This window comes from Bactrocera dorsalis, chromosome 5 (assembly GCF_023373825.1).
Source record: "Bactrocera dorsalis isolate Fly_Bdor chromosome 5, ASM2337382v1, whole genome shotgun sequence".
In the NCBI taxonomy this organism is placed as follows: Eukaryota; Metazoa; Arthropoda; class Insecta; order Diptera; family Tephritidae; genus Bactrocera; species Bactrocera dorsalis.
The window spans coordinates 32,168,530-32,185,514 of record NC_064307.1 but is presented as its reverse complement, the minus strand read 5'-3'; the positions used below and the strand labels follow the sequence as shown (position 1 = coordinate 32,185,514).

The following is a 16,985-nucleotide window of genomic DNA, read 5'->3' as shown; positions in this document are numbered from 1 at the left end:
GGCTGCTGATTGCCAACTTCAAAGACTTGAGTGCGGATCCTGCTGTGGTCTGCTTAGACCGAGAAAACGTTAGTATTAAATTTACCAAGTATAACCGAGTTATTTGTTCAAATTATTTCCGATATATTTTTCTAATCTATCAATTCCTATTTGTTATATTTGACAGTTTAATTTCAAATTGGAAATGAATGGCATCCTAACGACCTACTCATTTTTCTATTTTTAAAGATCAGGTCGATATGAGTTTTTAACATATCATACTTAAGAATAAGTTTCGTTTTGGGTTTCTTAATTTTCAACAATATTTATTCAAAAATTTATATCGGGTATTAACTATTATGCAGTTGTATTAATGGTGAACAATGTGGGCGACTGGAGCAGCATGAACCACTGGTACAACGGGCGCAACAACTGACTTCACAACTGGAACATGATGAACCACCGGGGCGGAGTAGGTTTGCACAACTGGAACTACGGGAGCAGCATGAACCACGGGGACGACTGGAGCCACAGTTTTGACTACTGGAACTACAGGAGCAGAGTAGGTCTTCACAACTGGAGCCACAGCTTTCACGATAGGTGTAACAATATGGGCATTATTGTGCAATTGAGTGATGCTCTGGTGGGAAGTGGCAGATGGAACTGTGTGTACAACAGCACCCACTTTGGCCACAACGGGTTGAGCGATGAAACCGGGCGCAGCGGTGGCGATGGCGAAGAGAGCGGCGAAGGTAATCTGGAATGATTTTTAATATAATTTTACACTTTATCCTAACTTAATCACTTCGTGCTCTTACGTATTTGAACATGTTGCTGCTGTTGTTTAGTTTGAGGTATTGAATCTAACTGATAATTTACCATTAAATTCATGCGAACTTTATAGTGTGCAAATGGGTACGAAATTCACCAGAATACCACCAATGTGACATTGATTTGACACTACAATAATTCACCAACCTGTTTAGGTCACTAACAATTTTATGCGATCGGAGGACAAACGTACTAAAAATGCTTGGTCAGTGCATAATATAAACACTTCATTAGCGATTTTTTCACTTTGACATACTACTGAATTACGGGTAAAAATGTGCACTGAAAATATTGTCAGAAAATTTAGTTGAATAGTTTCTAACTACTGTTATTTACACTGCACTGCCAAGAGAGCTTAAAGTTTCATAGCTCAACCTCCGAATTGCTGAGTATCTTCATAAATAATTTTCCCTTTCTCGAGCCACATTTCGGCAGTTACCTAACAACCAAACTGGAAGCAGTAGCTGTTTGCGACTTGTCAAACTTTAGAGAGCAGTGAATCGAACAAATCAGTTCTTCAAACAAACAAATTTAAGTAACCTCTTATAATACACGCACCTTTTGAAGAAAATACGTGTAGACCAGTGTTGATCAAATGAGTCAATAATTTATAACTGTTATTGCAATGAGTTGATATTTTAATAAAATTCACAAACGAATGAAATGAAGTGGCCAAAGACCCGAAAATTTGTTTTCCGAACCAAGTGGAACCACAATGAACTTTATTGATTTGCCTATACTGATGTATTGATGCTATTTTTAAAAACCGAATACTATTTTTATTTCGATAACAACGAACTTTATTTTAACACACAATTAACCTTGTATTTCTCAAAAAGTTTGGCATAAAAATTGCTCAAATTGTGGGCGTCTAAGGTTCGTCTAGAGCATGTTCTGCTTGATAATCCATCACTGTCAGTCAGTGTTTTCTTATTCTAAGCTCCGATATTCACTTCTCTTGTTTGTTTACTCTTTTTATTTATGGGCACTACTGAGCCGCGTTTTGTTGCTAATAGGCTTTGAAAAGGGTGTAGCAACTGCCGCGCATGCGCTGCCAATCACGCTGGATTATTGCTCAGAATAATGTTGCACTAAATAGCACAACGCAAAAACTGGTTGTTTGTGGTTGCTTAATGTTTGTCTAGTAAAAATTTTCAAGTTCAATGCCGGCCATGCAAGCATTGATATTTGCAACAAACTTAAGCAAATATACCGATGAAAATAATAAAAAAACAAGTGAAATTATATTTAGTAAGCTGCTTGTTAAATTTTTTCATAATTTGAAGGTGCAAAAAATTTCTTATAAATATGCTGCGAGAAACAGTAAAAGATATCAGTTTCCACACAGTTTTCTTGTAGTAAACAGTCACAAGCACCAAACGAGCAAAATGTTCAAATATGTAAGTTATAATTATTTGTGGACTATGAAATGTGATAATAATCAATCTTTCCAACACAGATTACCTTCGCCGCTCTCTTCGCATTCGCCACCGCTGCTCCCGGCTTCATCGCTCAACCCGTTGTGGCCAAAGTAGGTGCCGTTGTACACACCGTTCCATCTGCCACCTCCCACCAAAGCATCACTCAAGTGCACAATAACGCTCACATTGTTACACCTGTTGTGAAAGCTGTGGCTCCAGTGGTTCATGTCGCTCCAGTTGTGAAGACCTACGCTGCTCCTGTAGTTCCAGTAGTCAAAACTGTGGCTCCAGTCGTCCCCGTGGTTCATGCTGCTCCCGTAGTTCCAGTTGTGAAGACTTACTCCGCCCCGGTGGTTCATCATGTTCCAGTGGTGAAGTCTGCTGTTGCCCCAGTGGTGCCAGTAGTTCATGCCGCTCCTGTTGTGAAGACAGTTCTTTCAGCCCCTGTCGCCCACTTTGTTCATCACTAATAATACTGTGATCTTAGAGTTGTTGAATAAATATATAAGATTTTAATCTATGAAATCCCTTCGTCTTTTATAATTTTTTCAGAATTATGTATAAAATATTTATTTAACTTGGTGTAATAAGAATAATGAAGTACATAATTAAACAAATGGAATGTTGCAGGTTATCATCCTGATTGTGACAAACTAGGAACGAACTTAGACATATTCTTAAGTGTTGTAGAGGTACATAATATAGAAGCGCCGGTGGAATAGTAAAAATAAAAAGTTTTTTGTCCAAACGCCCTGGGTTCACCGAACTAATGGTTGATATTATTAAGTTCCATTTGGAAGTTTTCAAATCAATATAATTTCTGCCTTCTTGCATGAAACATTGGGACAAAAAGGCTGCGAAAAATTATAATTAAATTTCCCAGTAAATGGTATTTCAATAAACTGTATTTTGCTAAGTTGGTGGGATTGTCCTTAATTTTTACGCCAAATATGAGTGTGATCTGTCAACCAGTTTGTTTACAGCAGCTGCTTAAGTCGGTACACCTCAGAAGTGCTCGCGATTTTTGCAATAGATAAAAATAAAAAGTTGCGAATGTTAGAAAAGGCTTATGGTAATTCAAGCCTACGAGTGGCAGAAAGCGTTCAAAAACGGTCGAGATTTTGTTGAAGACATGCCTTGTTTTGGACGACTTTGATCCTCTTCAACTGCTGAAAATATTAAAAAAATGAAAGATGTGGTGCTTAAAAATCGCCAGGCAAGTTTTAAAGAGATTGCAAGAGAGTTCGACATCGCGAGTTCATTGAATGATTTTGGTGGATATTTTCGGTATGAAACGCATTCTTGCTCGCCTCGTCCCGATAAGGCTGATTTTTGTTTTAAAGATTATCGTAAAGAGGTCTCTTTGCACATGCTTGGTCGTGCGAATTCCGATCCCACATTCATGAAGCGCATGGACTTATGAGTTTGACATGCAAAAAAGTCTACAATCATATTGAGGCATTTGCATGAAAACATCCGTCGAAAACGGCTGGAATTGTAGAACAATTCATGGATTTTACACGATGATAATGCACCATCGAATCGAGCCACGATCCTCACGGAGCTTTTGGTGCTGCTCAATGTCTGTTTACACAGTCGTATTAGTTTTGCGGGGATACCAAATTCAGACATCGCGGCATAAAGGCAGCTCCTTTTCGTGTGTAAAAGGCAACTTTTCAAATCGACGAAGAAGTGGTATTTATCGATTCTCATTTCATGGGTATTTTCTAAGATTTGGCGCATGGTGAATATGTGGTCAGTTGTTGAATTCCCAGGTCCAGAGCCACACTGTTAAGGTCCAATCAGTTTGTTGACGGTAGGCTTTAATATTTCACACAATATGCTCGATAGGACCTTATACGCGATGTTAGGTAGGCTTATCTTACGGCAGTTGTCGCAGATTGTGGGGTCCTCCTTTTTGTGGATTGGGCATAGCCCACTTCAATTCCAATCGTTAGGCATGCATTCGTCCGACCATATTTTACAAAGAAGCTGATGCATGCTTCTTATCAGTTCTTTGCTGCCGTGTTTGAATAGCTCGGCCGACAATCCATCGGCCCCGCTGCTGTTGTTCTTCAGACGGGTGATTGCTATTCGAACTTCATCATGGTCGAACAATGGAACGTCTGCTCCATCGTCATCGATTGGGGAACTTTCAAGAGGATATCAACCAGCTGGGCAGCGGCACCTTCCCAATTAAGGAATCGGACATTCCAGGTGCATGCCCTAAAATCGTAGTCCTTAATTCATTTGCCATGGTCGTTATCAAAAGATATTCCCCTTTTGATAACGATCATGGCTTGCTGCTCTTTTTCATTGGGTGCGTATTTTACGTGGCGGGTCCCAAACCCAGCGCACAACCCTATGTAGGGGATGTTTCACCTTCTCACTTTAGCTCATATTCAAACGGATGCTGCTAGGCTACCCAGAGGATGCTAGGTCAAAGACCGGAAGTCGTGAGCCGCTTGAGCCATATGTAAAAGAATCGTTTCTGGCCTCTTCCACGTGAATGGCGATCAGAGAACTTTCCTCACTTACGTGCACTTCTACACATGTTGCGAGGATCTACACATGACTCTATCCTAAAAAAATATATCACTAAATACTGAAATAATAACAACTCAATGTTAGAAAAATTTATGTGGGCTGCAGTAAAACAATTAATATGATCTATCCAACTAGTGTTGTTATACTAATAAAAGAGAGTAATTATGCTTAGCATTAGCTTCTTGAAATGACGTTAGAGTTTTAAACTTTCGTCAAGTCATTATTTTAAAAGGCTTTCTGCACTGTGATTATGTTAAAAATCATTAACCAAAAGTTTTCGATAAATCTGAAATGAGTATTGCTTGGTCAGTTACTGAATGAAAATTAAATCAATTCAATCAATTCAATTCAAACATAAAACACACAAGAAGTGAACCAGTTTTGTATTTAACGCTGCTCTTTTCATTAGTCTGCATTTGTTGACATTTAAGTAATTGCATATTGTTGACTTTTCAAATTTGTTTTGCAAATTTAAAGTTCAAGTTCATTGCTCCAGTCAACTGCGATTACCTAAAACACAACTCTGATTACTTTTCGGTACTATAAATAACACAAACATTTATTGAGATATCACCAATCCATTTCCACACTTTAAACAGTAGCAACAGGCACCACAACATTAGCAACAGCAACATGTTCAAATACGTAAGACCACTAATTTATTGAATAGAAATACTATATATTGTACAATAATACTCCCATTTTAGATTACCTTCGCCACCCTCTTCGCCATCGCCACCGCTGCTCCTGGTTTCATCGCTCAACCCGTTGTAGCCAAAGTAGGTGCCATTGTACACACCGTTCCATCTGCCACCTCCCACCAAAGCATCACCCAAGTGCACAATAACGCTCACATTGTAACACCTGTTGTGAAAGCCGTGGCGCCTGTGGTTCATGTTGCTCCAGTTGTGAAGACCTACTCTGCTCCTGTAGTTCCAGTAGTCAAAACTGTGGCTCCAGTCGTCCCCGTAGTTCATGCTGCTCCCGTAGTTCCTGTAGTAAAGACTTACGCCGCCCCGGTGGTTCATCATGTCCCAGTCGTGAAGTCTGTAGTTGCTCCCGTGGTGCCTGTGGTTCACGCTACTCCAGTTGTAAAATCGGTTTTTGCTGCTCCTGTTGCCCACTTCGTCCACCATTAATTGTACATATAAAAACGAATTGAGTTAAAAAGTAGCGAATAAAAGTTATTGAAGTTTTAGAAGAATCAAAAGAGAATTGTTTCTAAACTTGGTACTTTTTTAAGGTCCACCAGGATTTAGAACTTTTTTAGTGGCTAGAGAATCCTGATTATTCAAGCATTAACTCAAGATCAAATGTGAATCGTACTGGTTCATTTGAGTTGCACGAGCAAAGTGAATCGATAAATATGTTTTCCAATCTCTGTTAATGAATATAACACCCAAAATGTTAAAAAAGCAGTGCTTGAAAATCATTGTGTTAGCATCAAAGAGATTATAGAGCATCTCAGAATATCTTATGGACGTACTCAGCACATTTTGGTCAATGTTCATATCTAAAATACCGCGTCAATGCAAGACTCGCCTCAAACGACCTGAATGCGCCGTCATCACTTAGCATGATTTTGACCGATTACGAAACATTCGAACAGTCAGATTTGGCTTCCTGTGATGTTTTTCTGCCTGCGAGACTGACAAATCCTCTTTGAGAAACGCGTCATGAGTCCATTGGTTCAATATAAAAAAATCACGACCTAATTGATATATGGAGATCGAACTTCATTTTATTTGCGTAGTTTGTCTCCAATGGAGGTCTTCCTATTCCTCTGCTCTGAGTTACTTGTAGAGTTTGGTCTTAGTTCGTCGAGAGAGAACTTTACTTCTCAATTGCTCAGTCCGAAGTAGCACATGTAAGCAAGAGTTATTCTGCGTCGAATTTCGAGGCTAGCATTGTTGTTGCTAGTTTCAAGATAGACGAAATTATCTACGACTTCGAAGTTATGACTCTTAGCATTGACGTGGAAACCAAGTCGCGAGTACGATGACTGTTTGTTTGATTATAGGGGATATTTCACCTTGCCATCATTCACTACTAGACCCATTTTCTTCGCTAATTCTTCTAGCTGCATGGTTGTTGTGACTAATGATACGTACGCCAGTAGCTGTCCACTATTGTAAAAGACGGTACAGCACGAATTATTTTTCCAGGATTAGACTGAAGAAGCCGCATGATAGGGAGCCGCCTTGTTTGAAACCTCGTTTGATATCGGACGGCTCGGAAAGGTCCTTCTCGATCCTGATGGGACCTTTGCTCTTCATAACAAATAAGTGAAGTCTCTGCGTGTTTTTCCATAAGACATGTTAATACTCCTACTGGAGTTCTTATGTCATTTCTTTTGAATCTTAAGAGTCGGCATTTTGTCCACCGCATTTCATTTTTACACGTTTGTCAATCAAATGTCAATGTTGATACAAGTTTCAAGAGGAATATTTGTATTATATATTCTCTCCTCTGCGGAGTCTGCTCTCGCTAGTTCATCTGCTTCACAGTTGCCAGGAATATGACTCGATTATGTGGTGTGGATTCATTCGGGTGCTTATCCATCTCGCTCTGTACTAAGGTCGTAAGGGAGAGAATATCACCTCTCTTCGCGTTGGTGACACCCTGTTATCCCCCCTGGCGGGGGTTCTGCTAGGGGCATTCTTTCCCAGGGTGGAGGTACAGACAGCTTAAGCATTGGATGATAGGAGTTGGAGTACGCCTTTGGCCTGGTTAGGTGTGAGTAGTCCCCAGGTATTAATGGTTTGAGCGGAGGGATGTGCAAAAGCTTGTGGAAATTCATTCTGGAACACCTGGAGGCCATTTATAATAAGTGCCTCTGGGAGGAATACTTTCCACGCGAGTGAAAAAGGGCTAGGGCTGTTCCTCTCCTGAAGTCCCCTGATAAGATCAGGAGCGAACCTCGTTCTTATCGGGACATCAGTATCTGTACTTGGAAAAGTGCTGGAAATAGTTATGTCTGCAGGAGCTAATGCGGAGTATGTGGTCGAATAGGCAGTATGGACTCAGGAAAGGACGCAGTATAGAGGGTGTATGGTTCTTTGTTCAAAATGTTGTCAAGGACATGTTGGCTTCAAGGCGGCATTTGACAACCTAAGCTGGGATCGAGTGATGCACCGACTGGAGGAGTTTCGTGGCTGTCTGCAGGGTTCCATCTGTGTTCATATATCCGGAATCTCATGATGGACTCTCTGCTTGGGCAGCTCAAGCCACTCTGTAAGTGTTGAGCTTATGCGGATGACTTTCTTCTTCTGTTCAAGGATCACTCGCGGTGTGAGTTAGAAAGGGCGGGAGGACAATTTCATTCATTTAGAAACTACTTTTTTATATTATAAAAAAATTAAAAACTCACCCGAAATATGAGTCGATGCTGTATTGTTGCCTATTTTAGTGGGCAAATTACTACAAATACTCTGGGGATCATAATAAGGAGATGTAACTTCAAATTGTATATTCATAAAATCATTCCCCCACAAAAAAAACGGAAAGACTTTGCACTTATTAAGCAGCCCTCAGGAATACTGCTGTGCATCTAGGAATTGGAGGTGATTACACTTGAAATAGCCATTTCCTCATCTAGGTTATTTGAGATAATGCAAAATGTGTGGCTTCTGAGTAGGTTGAGAGCAATAATATACAACACACATATGACATGAACTTATAATAACGAATGATCCAACGCCAACATGCATAGACATAGGTCAGTTAGATTTCCATCCGCTGTCCACTCATTCAAAGTGTGCGTATAAAAATAAAGTTCGAAATATAGAAACCGGTTGCTCTTTAATTTACAATTACTCCACACAATTGAATTAGCTTTTGATCGTGCACTTTTCTTCTCTCATTACCAACAACAAATAAACTAAGATAACCAATTTGATTGATGTTGGGCTTGGTGCTAAGCGGCAAATGGTTTTGTATAAAAAGGCTAAGCGAATCCGACAAAATAATCAGTTTCCATTTAACTGTCAACCAAGCACCAATCAAAACTCAAAATGTTCAAATACGTAAGTTGACTGTACCTCATCTATTTCATGTTATCAAAATCTATTAACTGTCGTAATGTCTATAAAAATATAGGTCGCATTCTTCGCCCTCCTCGCTGTTGCTGCTGCCAAGCCCGGTCTGCTCGCTGAGACACACACCATCGTCCAACCAGCTGTGGTTGCTAAAACTGCCTATGTCGATACTAGCGCATCCTCGGCCATAACTCACCAGAGCCACGTGAACTTAGTCCGGAAGGTGCCAGTTGTACCAGTCGTCCACGCCGCACCCGTCGTACATGCAGCCCCCGTCTTGAAGACCATCTCCGCTCCAGTCGTGCATGCAGCCCCTGTGGTTCACTCAGCTCCAGTCGTCCACGCTGCTCCTGTAGTTCACTCGGTTCCTGTGGTTCACTCAGCTCCTGTCGTCCATGCTGCTCCAGTAGTCCACTCTGTGGTCCATTCAGCTCCTCTAGTCAAAACTGTAGTCTCATCTCCATTGGCCTACAGCATTCACCATTAGAAAAATATGTAAACTAAAAGTGTTATGAGAAATACAATGGCACAAAAATGTTAACAAAATAGTTAAATAATAAAAAGACGATTTTATAAAAATACTAACGAAATTTCCATATTTTTAATAGTACAGAGTGTATTGGTTTATACCTCTTACCTTTGGTGATTCTCTACTTCAGAAGGCATATTTTATATTGACGAATCTATTAGAAACAATACTATAATTCCAATATCGTATGTGTGATGATTATGTGATTAAAAGTATCTGTGATTGGATCATAAAATGAGCATATAAGTTTTCGATTCCCTTTCAAAGATGTCATACAGACTATAAGAAGTATAGATAATTTTGTAAAACGGTTAATTATCTCAACGTTTTAAAACGAAATTTTAAAAATTGAATGTGTTTCCCCATAAAAAAAGAAGTAATTATTACCAAAAAACAACCGATCTATTTTTGGACACTTGAAATGCAATGCATGACATACGAAGTAGTCATAAGCGTTCAAGAGATGTCATCTCATTTCACGACATCCCTAAAAGTCACCAACCAACTGAGGATGTTAAAAGCCGTAAAAGCAAAGATGATCTATTGGATAGGTGTAAGCTACACACTACCTCACACCTAGTATGTTTGGCCACAATTCCTGACCAAGCTAAAGAAAAACTTTTATACAATCACCCAATCAAACGAAATTTGGCGTTTCAGGTTCTAAGTTTGGGTCTCACATTTTCTTTCAAGTTGCCGTTTGGGAAACGTTAGGAATACTGTATACTTCTACATATATGTTTTCTCTACAGAACAGTGTGTGTATTACAATTTGTGTGTAGTCACAAAAAATAATCAACGAGATTCAAAGAATGTCTTAATATCTAAAGAAACTTAGAATTCAGTTTATAAGAACTCGGTGCATATATAGTATATAGTATAATTCATTGAAGTTAAGTTTAGTACTGTGTTTTATGTTCATTTTATTGGTCTTAAGGTTTACCGATTAATAAGTTTAATGGTGAACCACGCGAGCAACAAGATAAGTATGCACTGAAACCACGGTTGATACGCGACATATCTTATTGTAAAGTCCAAACAACCAAATTTTTCTTGTTTTCCTTCAAAATATCTTTTTCTTTTATGGTCTCAAAAATGTGCTTGTTGTCTGAAGTGAGTAAACGTGAGTCCCATCGCGCCGAAAACTCTCAGGTTCAATATTTCATGCAAACTATAAGCGCACGGTTTTACAAATGCCCACAGTCTCAGTTATTTCACGCATCTTTAAGGGGTTACATGAGTCTTCTCGGGTAAAAAACAGTATTTTTTCCAAAAATTTAAGAATTTTTTATTGCTACAAGCATACACTACTAATAAAGAAATTCTGATATTTTTGGAAAAAAAATATATTGAACTCGGCTATTGCGACGCCATTTCCGGTGACTCCTCGGAAAAAACATGCGCCCGCGATGGCAGGATAACTACTAATGGGATCATCTAAAGTGAAAAAATAGTTCAAATCTTAATTTAGAACTTGAACGAAGGAAAAAAACTGAAAATTGGATTTTCGGGCGACATTTTTACAAAAAAAATTAAAATTTCCCGATTTTTGTTTTTGAAATAGTTGTAATGGAAAAGAAAATCTTTCATCCAAATTTCAATTATATTATATTACTCCCTCTTATATTACTGCCAGTTATTGGAGTATAATATTTAACATTTCAAGAAATTATAAAGTTCTAAGTGAATTCATGATTAAAATCTTATATATTTATTCAACAACTCTAAGATCACAGTACAATTAGTGATGAACAAAGTGAGCAACAGGGGCTGCAACAACAGTCTTCACAACAGGTGCGGCATGAACTACTGGCACCACGGGGGCAACAACTGACTTCACAACCGGAACATGATGAACCATCGGGGTGGAGTAAGTCTTCATAACTGGAACTACGGGAGCAGCATGAACTACGGGGACGACTGGAGCAACAGTTTTGACTACTGGAACGACAGGTGCAGAGTAGGTCTTCACAACTGGAGCAACATGAACCACTGGAGCCACGGCTTTCACGAGAGGTGTAACAATATGGGCATTATTGTGCACTTGAGTGATGCTTTGGTGGGAGGTGGCAGATGGAACGGTGTGTACAACGGCACCAACTTTGGCTACAACGGGTTGAGCGATGAAACCGGGAGCAGCGGTGGCGAATGCGAAGAGAGCGGCGAAGGTAATCTGTGTTGGAAAGATTGATTATTATCACATTTCTTAGTCCACAAATAATTATATCTTACATATTTGAACATTTTGCTCGTTTGGTGCTTGTAACTGTTTGCTGCAAGAAAACTTTTTGGAAACTGATATCTTTCTATGTTTCTCGCAGCATATTTATAAGTAATTTTTTGCACCTCAAAATTATGAAAAAAATTAATAACCAGCTTACTAAATATTATTTCACTTGTTTTTTTGTTTTTGATTATTTTCAACGGTATATTTGCTTAAATCTGTTGCAAATATCAATGCTTGCATGGCCGGCATTGAACTTGAATATTTTTACTAGACAAACATTAAGCAACCACAAACAACCAGTTTTTGCGTTGTGCTATTTTGTGCAACATTATTCCGAGCAATAATCCAGCGTGATTGTCAGCGCATGCGCTTCAGACGCTACACCCTTTTCAAAGCGTATTAGCAACAAGTCGCGGCCTCAGCAGTTTCCATAAGTAAAAAGAGTAAACAAGCAAGAGAAGTAAATATCGTAGCGTAGAATAAGAAGACACTGGCTGACAGTGATGGATTATCAAGCAGAACATGCTCTAGACGAACCTGAGACGCCCGCAATTCGAAAAATTTTTATGCCAAACTTTTTGAGAAATACAAGGTTAATTGTGTGTTAAACACAAGTTTGTTGTTATCGAAATAAAAATAGTACTCGTTTTATAAAAATAGCATCAATGTATCAGTTGAGGAAAATAAATAAAGTTCATTGCGATTACACTTAATTCTAAAAACAAATTTTCGGGTCTTTGGCCACTTCATTTCATTCCTTTGTGAATTATATTAAAATATCAATTCATTGCAATAACAGTTATAAATTATTGATTCATTTGATCTACACTGGTCTACACGTATTTTTCTCCAAAAAGTGCGAGTATTAAAGGGTGATTTTTTAAGAGCTTGATAACTTTTTTAAAAAAAAAAAAACGCATAAAATTTGCAAAATCTCATCGGTTCTTTATTTGAAACGTTAGATTGGTTCATGACATTTACTTTTTGAAGATAATTTCATTTAAATGTTGACCGCGGCTGCGTCTTAGGTGGTCCATTCGGAAAGTCCAATTTTGGGCAACTTTTTCGAGCATTTCGGCCGGAATAGCCCGAATTTCTTCGGAAATGTTGTCTTCCAAAGCTGGAATAGTTGCTGGCTTATTTCTGTAGACTTTAGACTTGACGTAGCCCCACAAAAATAGTCTAAAGGCGTTAAATCGCATGATCTTGGTGGCCAACTTACGGGCCCATTTCTTGAGATGAATTGTTGTCCGAAGTTTTCCCTCAAAATGGCCATAGAATCGCGAGCTGTGTGGCATGTAGCGCCATCTTGTTGAAACCACATGTCAACCAAGTTCAGTTCTTCCATTTTTGGCAACAAAAAGTTTGTTAGCATCGAACGATAGCGATCGCCATTCACCGTAACGTTGCGTCCAACAGCATCTTTGAAAAAATACGGTCCAATGATTCCACCAGCGTACAAACCACACCAAACAGTGCATTTTTCGGGATGCATGGGCAGTTCTTGAACGGCTTCTGGTTGCTCTTCACCCCAAATGCGGCAATTTTGCTTATTTACGTAGCCATTCAACCAGAAATGAGCCTCATCGCTGAACAAAACACGCGCGCGAAACACATTTCGAACCGAACACTGATTTTGGTAATAAAATTCAATGATTTGCAAGCGTTGCTCGTTAGTAAGTCTATTCATGATGAAATGTCAAAGCATACTGAGCATCTTTCTCTTTGACACCATGTCTGAAATCCCACGTGATCTGTCAAATACTAATGCATGAAAATCCTAACCTCAAAAAAATCACCCGTTATAAGAGGTTACTGAAATTTGTTTGTTTGAAGAACTGATTTGTTCGATTCACTGCTCTCTAAAGTTTGATAAGTCGCAAATAGCTACTGTTTTCGGTTTGGTTGTTAGGTAACTGTCGATATGTGGCTCGAGAAAGGGAATATTATTTATGAAGATACTCAGCAATTCGGAGGTTGAGCTATGGAACTTTAAGCTCTCTTGGCAGCGCAGTGTAAATAACAGTAGTTAGAAACTATTCAATTAAATTTTCTGACAATATTTTCAGTGCACATTTTTACCCGTAATTCAGTAGTATGTCAAACAGTACAAATCACTAATGAAGTGTTTATATTTGTATGCACTGACCAAGCACTTTTAGCATGAGTGCCCCCTAGTCACAATAGAAATGCGAGTGACCTAAACAGGTTAGTGAATTATTGAAGTGTCAAATCAATGTCACATTGCCAATTATGTATTATTCTCTTGGATTTCATACTGATTTGCACAGTATAAATTTCGCATGAATTCAATGGTAATTTATCAGTTAGATTCCATATCTCAAACTAAACAACAGCTGCAACATGTACAAATACGTAAGAGCACGAAGTGATTAAGTTACGATAAAATTTAAAATTATATTGAAAATCATTCCAGATTACCTTCGCCGCTCTCTTCGCCATCGCCACCGCTGCTCCCGGTTTCATCGCTCAACCCGTTGTGGCCAAAGTTGGTGCCGTTGTACACACCGTTCCATCTGCCACCTCCCACCAGAGCATCACCCAAGTGCACAATAACGCCCACATTGTTACGCCTATCGTGAAAGCCGTGGCGCCTGTGGTTCATGTTGCACCAGTTGTGAAGTCCTACGCTGCTCCTGTAGTTCCAGTAGTCAAGACTGTTGCTCCAGTCGTCCCCGTAGTTCATGCTGCTCCCGTAGTTCCAGTAGTGAAGACCTATTCTGCACCGGTAGTTCATCATGTTCCGGTTGTAAAGTCGGTTGTTGCCCCTGTGGTGCCAGTGGTTCATGCTGCTCCCGTTGCCCACGTTGTTCACCACTAAATTTATTAACTGCTTTTTATTGTGGTATACCTTGTGATTGTTAAAATAAATATAAAATCCAATATTAAATTTTATTTCCACGGAGTTTTTATCTACGCTGCATTCTTGTTTCGTAAGATGACGTCTGATGAGGCATTTGACTGATGACACATAAAAAAGGAGATTACACGACGAAGCTTAGAACTGCAATCTTTAGGTTCTTATACCTTTTCGTTCAGGAAATTGATCTAATGATTTATTAATATAAAATGTTGTTTCTTTCCAATTTCGATAACGGCATAAGTTTTATGTGATTGTTTTTAATGGCATTTTGAAAATGAAACCTTACCTGAGGTATAAGGATGCCTAGATATTTACCTTACATATGCGATTACAATAGTAATCTTTGGTTGTGGTAACCACGGATAAAAGCCTTAATACTCTGTTCTTTGAACCTTTACGATCGGAAAGAACACGTAACTATGTATCATGTTGATTAGCAGTAAACTTCATAAATTATATTTCCTAACAAACCCGGATCTCAATTTTATAGAATTCCATAAGTTCTGCCAAAATGGAATTTAATTTATAATATTCGGCTCCTGATTGTGTTAGGCGTCAAGTAAAGTTAGCTTTAGATGAACTCTTCGGAATTCGAACTCTCCTTAATTTATTCAGGCTGTGAAGCGGATTCAGAGAATTTTAAAACCGCTGGCACAGAAATACTGTAGTAGTTTTGAAGCTTCGAAAACTCTCATTTTAAGAAGCGAACTATAACTAAGAAAGTTTTGTAGCATTTTTTTGGAAATGTAGTATACACTATTTTAATACAAACCTGAGTCTATGTAAGCTTGCTAACTCTGAATCCAATTTTCCATACACTTGTCATAAGCCTCGGCAGGGTTAAAGCCTTAAGCAAATGGCTTAAATTGATTCATGGTGCATTCACCGAAGTGAATCTTTCAGTTTCGAAAACAGAAAAAAGTCAGTGGAAGCCAAGTCTGGCGATTTCGGTGACTGAACGATAGCTGTCGTTACGTATTCGGCCACAAAATCAGTCACATCCATTGTAGAATGTGACGGAGCCTTATAGTGCTGAAAAATTCAAGTATTTTCTGCTCACTAATCTAATCGACGAATTGACCGAGTAGATAGCTTAAATCGGTCAAACTTATCCACCGTTTGACCTTCTGGAATGAATTCCCCGTAAACCACTCCACGGCATTCAAAAAAAAGAATAGGTATGACCTTGATTTTTGACAGCCTTTGACGTGATTTATTCGGTGTCGGCCTAATTTTGGAGATTGTTGAACAATTTTGATGTCATATAGGCGTAGGTCTCGTCATGAGCAATGATGTGTGATGAATGTAAGGCTCTCAGTAACGTTGTCAATCATCTTTTTTTTCAATCATCTCTTTTTGCAGGCCTTCCGGTTGGCATTGACACGATTCATACGATTCATACCCAAAGAAGTAACCAAAAATCTGTTGAGTCAATCTATAAGATATGTTGAGATTCTCTACTATCTTTCTGATCCCAATATCTCGATTTCCCAGTACTGTTTCCTTAACTTTTTCGTTGTTATCGTAATTAAGAGAAGTACATGGATGACTCGCATGAACGCCTCATGCCACTCATGTACTTGTATTCGTGATAAAGTGGACGATTCTATTGGAAAACAAAATCTTGGAAAAAATAATAAGCGATTCGGTTGGAGCGTAAAAGGAAAGATCTGAGTCAAATTCAATCAGAAGCTATATGATCATTACAAGATTACATCTGTATATCCTAAATATGATAAATGCAAGATGTAAGTAACTAAAGTACATATTTTGCTGAAGAGCATAACTGGTCATCTTGATTTTTGACGATTGAAAGCAATAAGTAAAATATAATAGAAATCCACATTTTTAGAGAAATATCATTGATATATTTTTAAATTCCTATTTATATTATTTTAATAACTTTTTAACAATTGAAAACCGTTCGATTTTTTAAATCACATTCAGGTTATTTTATTAATGGTGGATGCTATAGGTCAAAGGAGATGAGACTACAGTTTTAACAAGAGGGGCTGTGTGGACGACGGAGTGTACAACTGGGGCAGCATGCACTATTGGAGCGGCGTGGACCACAGGAGCAGCGTGCACTACTGGAGCGGAGATGGTCTTCAAGACGGGGGCGGCATGTACGACGGGTGCGGCGTGGACGACTGGAACAACTGGCACCTTCCTGACGAGATTCACATGGCTCTGGTGAGTTATGGCCGAGGATGCGCTAGTATCGACATAGGCAGTTTTAGCAACCACAGCTGGTTGAACGATTGTGTGTGTCTCAGCGAGCAGACCAGGCTTGGCAGCAGCAACAGCAAGGAGGGCGAAGAATGCGACCTATATTTTCATAGACATTACGACAGTTAATAGATTTCGATAATATGAAATAGATGAGCTGCAGTCTACTTACGTATTTGAACATTTTGAGTTTTGTTTGGTTGCTTGGTTGACAGTTAAATGGAAACTGACGATTTTGTTGGATCTGCTCAGCCTTTTTATACAAAACCATTTGCCGCTTAGCACCAAGCCCAACATCAAT

General features: G+C 38.9%; 7 protein-coding genes across 7 annotated transcripts; 4 read left to right on the top strand and 3 right to left on the bottom strand.

Annotated features, from left to right (window-relative positions):
* Positions 1 to 285: 285 nt before the first annotated feature.
* Positions 286 to 924, bottom strand: LOC105230983 (A-kinase anchor protein 14-like). The gene is made up of 2 exons (XM_049457948.1): positions 798 to 924; positions 286 to 736 (listed from the first exon to the last, which is right to left on the bottom strand). The coding sequence occupies exons 1-2, from the start codon at positions 807 to 809 to the stop codon at positions 350 to 352; spliced, it is 399 nt and encodes a 132-aa protein (XP_049313905.1). The 5' UTR covers positions 810 to 924; the 3' UTR covers positions 286 to 349.
* Positions 925 to 1,960: 1,036 nt separating this feature from the next.
* LOC125778749 (A-kinase anchor protein 14-like) lies at positions 1,961 to 2,701 on the top strand. Its single transcript, XM_049457923.1, has 2 exons — positions 1,961 to 2,210; positions 2,270 to 2,701. Exons 1-2 carry the CDS (start codon positions 1,974 to 1,976, stop codon positions 2,699 to 2,701), a joined length of 669 nt encoding a protein of 222 aa, XP_049313880.1. The 5' UTR covers positions 1,961 to 1,973.
* Positions 2,702 to 5,350: 2,649 nt separating this feature from the next.
* LOC105230972 (A-kinase anchor protein 14-like) lies at positions 5,351 to 5,948 on the top strand. Its single transcript, XM_011212036.4, has 2 exons — positions 5,351 to 5,423; positions 5,486 to 5,948. Exons 1-2 carry the CDS (start codon positions 5,412 to 5,414, stop codon positions 5,915 to 5,917), a joined length of 444 nt encoding a protein of 147 aa, XP_011210338.2. The 5' UTR covers positions 5,351 to 5,411; the 3' UTR covers positions 5,918 to 5,948.
* A 2,791-nt stretch (positions 5,949 to 8,739) lies between these two features.
* Positions 8,740 to 9,410, top strand: LOC105230939 (A-kinase anchor protein 14). The gene is made up of 2 exons (XM_011211987.3): positions 8,740 to 8,803; positions 8,877 to 9,410. The coding sequence occupies exons 1-2, from the start codon at positions 8,792 to 8,794 to the stop codon at positions 9,300 to 9,302; spliced, it is 438 nt and encodes a 145-aa protein (XP_011210289.2). The 5' UTR covers positions 8,740 to 8,791; the 3' UTR covers positions 9,303 to 9,410.
* Positions 9,411 to 11,045: 1,635 nt separating this feature from the next.
* On the bottom strand, positions 11,046 to 11,671 carry LOC125778752 (A-kinase anchor protein 14-like). Its single transcript, XM_049457929.1, has 2 exons — positions 11,577 to 11,671; positions 11,046 to 11,517 (listed from the first exon to the last, which is right to left on the bottom strand). The coding sequence occupies exons 1-2, from the start codon at positions 11,586 to 11,588 to the stop codon at positions 11,086 to 11,088; spliced, it is 444 nt and encodes a 147-aa protein (XP_049313886.1). The 5' UTR covers positions 11,589 to 11,671; the 3' UTR covers positions 11,046 to 11,085.
* A 2,264-nt stretch (positions 11,672 to 13,935) lies between these two features.
* LOC125778714 (A-kinase anchor protein 14-like) lies at positions 13,936 to 14,526 on the top strand. Its single transcript, XM_049457809.1, has 2 exons — positions 13,936 to 13,947; positions 14,009 to 14,526. Exons 1-2 carry the CDS (start codon positions 13,936 to 13,938, stop codon positions 14,411 to 14,413), a joined length of 417 nt encoding a protein of 138 aa, XP_049313766.1. The 3' UTR covers positions 14,414 to 14,526.
* A 1,780-nt stretch (positions 14,527 to 16,306) lies between these two features.
* On the bottom strand, positions 16,307 to 16,985 carry LOC125778751 (A-kinase anchor protein 14-like). The gene is made up of 2 exons (XM_049457928.1): positions 16,857 to 16,985; positions 16,307 to 16,783 (listed from the first exon to the last, which is right to left on the bottom strand). The coding sequence occupies exons 1-2, from the start codon at positions 16,953 to 16,955 to the stop codon at positions 16,412 to 16,414; spliced, it is 471 nt and encodes a 156-aa protein (XP_049313885.1). The 5' UTR covers positions 16,956 to 16,985; the 3' UTR covers positions 16,307 to 16,411.

What these genes read in the sequence shown, in the direction of transcription:
- LOC125778751 (XM_049457928.1), bottom strand. Translation starts at nt 16,955, where the DNA reads ATGGTTTTGTATAAAAAGGCTGAGCAGATCCAACAAAATCGTCAGTTT. An exon ending in AACTCAAAATGTTCAAATAC is followed by an intron (nt 16,784 to 16,856) that starts GTAAGTAGACTG and finishes ATGAAAATATAG; the next exon opens with GTCGCATTCTTCGCCCTCCT.
- LOC125778749 (XM_049457923.1), top strand. Translation starts at nt 1,974, where the DNA reads ATGCCGGCCATGCAAGCATTGATATTTGCAACAAACTTAAGCAAATAT. An exon ending in CGAGCAAAATGTTCAAATAT is followed by an intron (nt 2,211 to 2,269) that starts GTAAGTTATAAT and finishes TTTCCAACACAG; the next exon opens with ATTACCTTCGCCGCTCTCTT.